Source organism: Saimiri boliviensis, chromosome 5, assembly GCF_048565385.1.
Source record: "Saimiri boliviensis isolate mSaiBol1 chromosome 5, mSaiBol1.pri, whole genome shotgun sequence".
Lineage (NCBI taxonomy): Eukaryota > Metazoa > Chordata > Mammalia > Primates > Cebidae > Saimiri > Saimiri boliviensis.
Genome location: NC_133453.1, coordinates 14,012,598 through 14,017,516, shown reverse-complemented (window position 1 = coordinate 14,017,516; position 4,919 = coordinate 14,012,598). Strand labels below are relative to the sequence as shown.

At 44.4% G+C, this 4,919-nt stretch overlaps 1 protein-coding gene across 1 annotated transcript; it reads right to left on the bottom strand.

Annotated features, from left to right (window-relative positions):
- Positions 1 to 3,106: 3,106 nt before the first annotated feature.
- On the bottom strand, positions 3,107 to 4,447 carry SCYGR1 (small cysteine and glycine repeat containing 1). Its single transcript, XM_074398667.1, has one exon. The coding sequence runs from the start codon at positions 4,395 to 4,397 to the stop codon at positions 4,047 to 4,049; it is 351 nt and encodes a 116-aa protein (XP_074254768.1). The 5' UTR covers positions 4,398 to 4,447; the 3' UTR covers positions 3,107 to 4,046.
- Positions 4,448 to 4,919: the final 472 nt, after the last annotated feature.

Below are 4,919 nucleotides of genomic sequence, written 5' to 3'. Positions count from 1 at the left end.
ATCATACACTCCAGCCTGAACAACAGAGTGAGACCCTTCTATAGAAAAAGAAATAAAAATAATAAAAATACAATACAATACAATGAATTCATGAACTCTGCTGGGAGAAACAGAGAAACCAATCTGTACAAGAAGGAGGAGGAGGGGCAGGGAGGAGAAATATCTAGGGAGAGAAGGTAGGAGACCGTACGGCTTTAGAGGGTGGCAGAGAAAGGGTAATTGCTTGGTTTCTCAAAGGCATTTTACATCTTGATTTCTCCCCTGTGAAAACAGATTGCAAAGTCTGTCTTTGTTTTCTGTGAGACGCCCCTGTGTTATTATCCTTTTATACTGTTTCTAGTGGGTTTGTATTTTTCTGCAACCAAAAGAGCTAAAACTAAAAGTTGCTAAAACCAAGGATAGAAAAGTATGCAAATAACTTGTCACGTGGCATGCCAAAACAGCAAAAGCCTCGGAGTTCAGAAAAAGGAAGATTTCATCAAGAAGGGCTAGGAGCCAGGATTCCTCACAGCTTTGGAGCATGGCTAGAATTTGGTATAAAAAGATAGGACATGTCATGTACCAGTGTCAGTTAGTTGCAGAAAACTGCAATTCAAGCTATGGAATTGGGAAGAGATGAAATGGGAGAATCATGTGTACAAAACTGTTGGAAGGGCTAGAAAAGCAGGCTCTGGACTTACCTGCGGAAATACTGGCTGGGACATGAGTGCTGAACTGGCCCTGGGAGATGCCGCTGTCTCTGCAGTAGTCAAAAAGGAAGGGAAGCCTGGGCATGGTGGCTCATGCCTGTAATCCCAGTACTTCGGGAGGCTAAAGCAGGTAAATCACCTGAGGTCAGGAGTTTGAGAACAGCCTGGCCAACATGGTGAAACCCTGTCTTTACCAAGAATACAAAAATTGGCCCGGCGTGGGTGGCGGGCGCCTGTAATCCCAGCTACTTGGAAGTCTGAGGCAGGAGAATCTCTTGAACCTGGGAGGCAGAGGTTACAGTGAGCTGAGATGATGCCACTGCACTCCAACCTGGGCAACAAGAATGAGACTCTGTCTGGGGGTGGGGTGGGGAAGGCAGGGACATCAAGAAGCCACCTCTGGAATGATTAAGTTCAAGAACACCCCACTACGGTTGCAGTCCAGGAACTACGGCTGCTGTTGCCATCCGTCATCCGTATACCCTAGGTTAGTGATCGAATGGCACAACATTGAATTTGACTATAGCTGCTGCTGTAACTGGTTATTAACTTGCATGACACTCTCTTGACCCACATTGCTGCAGTGCAGAAAACTCAACTCCTGCACCCCAATCTTCCTTATCGGCAGCAACAGATTAAAGTAGTGGGAAAATGACCTTCACCTTATTTCTGCCTTTTATACCCCTCAAGGGTTAATCTAATTGTTGCAATATCCAGATGCCAGATGCAGAGGATTCTGTGCAATGTAATTTTTAATCATCTCAGCCTCCTCTGTAAGGAAAAAAAAAATACTAGAAGGACATGGAAATGGCTGTTGAGCAAGACAGCTCACGCTAGCCGCCACTATGATCTCATTTAAATGGTATGGAGAAAACTTTCTCTAGAATATCTAGATTCTTTCAAAAGAATCTGAATGATGTTTATGGTTGTAACTCTAGAATGACATGTAACATTTTAAAAAACAAATCAAAACTACCTGGTTAATTCAAATAAGAACAATGTTAGCAGTATTAGAAAAACTTGTTCTTGGCATGGTGGCTCATGCCTGTGAACCCAGCACTTTGGGAGGGCCAGGCAGGTGAATCATTTGAACCCAGGAGTTCAAAACCAGTCTGGGCAATATGATGAGACCCTGTTTCTGGGGAAAAAAAAAATTAGCTCAACATGGTAGCACAAACCTGTTGTCTCAGCTACTTTAGAGGCTGAGGTGGGAGGATAGCTTAAGCCTGGGAGGCGGAGGTTGCAGTAAGCCATAATCACACTGCTGTACTCCAAACTCGGTGACAGAGTGAGACGCCATCTCAAAAAGAAAACAAAGACAAACTTTTCTTTGAAGAATGATCTGCCACAGGGACCAGTTTAACTACTCCCAGAGAAATGCAGGTGATACAAATGGCTAATAAACACCCACCTGAGTTACCTTAGGGCATCTCCTTCTGAACACACTGCAGTCAAATCAGCTGGGAGTTTTACTAGAACATGAACTTTATATGGTAGACACAGCTAACTGTCTGTGAGAAATGTATGCCTTTCCCTGTCATATGACAAGGTTGTTGCTGGAAAGTATCAGTCTAACTATGGACTGAGTAGAACCATATTATTACTTCTTTTTTTTTTTTTTTTTGTTTTGTTTTGTTTTGTTTTGTTTTGTTTTGTTTTGTTTTTGAGACAGAATCTCACTCTATCACCCAGGCTGGAGCGCATTGGCGCAATCTCAGCTCACTGCAACCTCTGCCTTCTGGGTCCAAGTGATTCTCTTGCCTCAGCCTCCCGGGTAGCTGGGATTGCAAACATGTGCCACCATGCGCAGCTAATTTCTTTTTATTTTTTAGTAGAGACAGGGGTTCTTCATGTTGACCAAGCTGGTCTCGAACTCCTGACCGCAGGTGATCCAACTGCCTCAGACTCCCAAAGTGCTGGGATTACAGGCATGAGCCACCGAGCCTGGCCAGGACCACGTGATTACTTCCAACCAATGACAAGTTGTGTCACTTTCAAGCCACAGCGCTTAAGAAGTGTTGGGCTATTTTTTTTCTACTTACAGATTGGGGACGACTAAGCCATCTTAGAAGCCATGTCTTGAAAATGTCAGTGCTTTCTTCAACCTAGATCCCTAAATGACTGAGTGGAGAGTAGCTTCCCTAACCCGCATCCCCTTCTACCCACCTGAAACTGCTCAGGATAGTTGATATCAACAAGAAAACCTGCTTCATTGTGTTGAGTCATTGCATATTTTTGTGTTAATTTGTTACAGTAGCTAACATTTCCCTAATCAATTCAGAGTATACTTTGTCTTTCATCTTACAACCTTCCTACAGTTTGCAACAAATGTTGCCAAACATCAGCTCCATCACTCTCTCCTCCCCTTCTTCAAACACAGCAGAAACAAATCAAAACAAACATAGTGAAATACGATATTTTTCTGGTGGTTTATTAAATTATATTTAGGAAGATAAGGGAACACTAGAAGCTGTAGCCAATGTATAGCATATAACCAATATAAGCAGGTATACAAGTACAGAATTTCCACAGATAGTAAATGTTTCAAAAGCATGGAATACATGAATAATCATTATTTCATTCCACTGAGCTCATGAATGTAAATTTTGTACTCTTGCAAGGTAAGTTATGGCCTGCATTTGTTGCAGTACAGGTTATAACTGATGAACCATACTGGATTAAAGGTGATTTTTTAAAACAAATTTTAATGCCCACTATGGCCAAGGTATATATTTTTTAAAGCATAAGATATATAAAAGAAATCTTCAGAGCATGGGGCTGGAGAACCTGTGAATTTAGTTCTGCAAAGTCAATAGATCTCAATAGATTCAAATGTTGTGAAAATGGAAACGTTCCTTACTAATTCTTAGTTCAACCTTATTATTTCATAGGTGGATATGCAAGTCTCTGGGAGGCTGAGTGACTTGTTTGTGGCCAACTGCTGTGGCAGAGCCTGGACTTGAATTTGAGCTTCTGACTTCTAGTCAGGTGTATTTCTATTAAATCACATGCCCAGGCTGGAGTGCAATGGCAAGATCTAGGCTCACTGCAACCTCACTTCCCGGGTTCAACCGATTCTCCAGTAGCTGGGATTATAAGCCCCTGTCACCATGCTCAGCTAATTTTTGTATTTTTAGTAGAGACAGGGTTTCATCATGTTGGCCAGGCTGGTCTTGAACTCCTGACCTCAAATGATCCATCTACCTTGGCCTCCCAAAGTGCTGGGATTATAGGCATGAGCCACCGCGCCCTAGCCAACATGACTCATTATTTAGTTGAACCAGAGAAGATGAAAGTACTCAAAGTCTACAAATCCAAACACAGGAAAGAGCACCTTCCCAGAGGCAGGTGCCCCACCTAGCAGCAGCATTGCTTCTGGCAGCAGCACTTCTGCTGGCAGCATCCCTTCTGCTGGCAACAGCCCTTCCCACAGCCGCAGCCACACGAGCTGCAGGTGCGGCGGCAGCAGCAGATGACCGGTGTGCTGCAGCAGCCCCCACAGCAGCCGCGGCAGCAGGGGCAGCAGCTGGAGCAGCAGCCCACCCGGTAGCACCTGCAGGTGGTGCAGCTGCCACAGCCGCCACAACCACCGCCACAGCCACCACCGCAGCCACCACCACAGCTGCCACCGCAGCCACCACCACAGCCACCGCAGCCACCACAACTACTGCAGCCACCACCACAGCCACCACAGCCACAGCAACCCATGGTGTCAGTAGAGAGGTCTCAGGTGAAGTGAGGAGGGAGGACTCAGGAGAGGTGAAGGGAGTCTGATGCCTCCTTCTGCTGGGGATGCTTTTATATACCATCCTTGGCTTGGGCTTGACCCAAGCATGTGGCTACTTCCCTGTTGTTGTTTATCTCAATTCCCTTGGGAGAATTTTATAGCACCTCTGTTTACTTCCTTCTGAGGAACTTCTGACTTCATAAATAGCTTATTCTAATTCTGACTTTATTTTCTTTCAAGACGTTTACAATAGACCTTTAAGACTATGAAATATATTGCTATTGTATTTATTTCCTGCACAACCAATACAAGTCCAGCTCTGAAGCCCTAATGTGAATTGTAATCATTATTAGAATTGTGACCTCTACCCTTTTCCATTTTTATGTAATGCCATTGCTTATCCTTTAAGAGATGGTGCAGTCTGGGCACAGTGGCTCACACCTGTAATCCCAGCACTTTGGGAGGCTGAGGCAGGCATATCATGAAATCGAGACCATCTTGGC

What these genes read in the sequence shown, in the direction of transcription:
- SCYGR1 (XM_074398667.1), bottom strand. Translation starts at nt 4,397, where the DNA reads ATGGGTTGCTGTGGCTGTGGTGGCTGTGGTGGTGGCTGCAGTAGTTGT.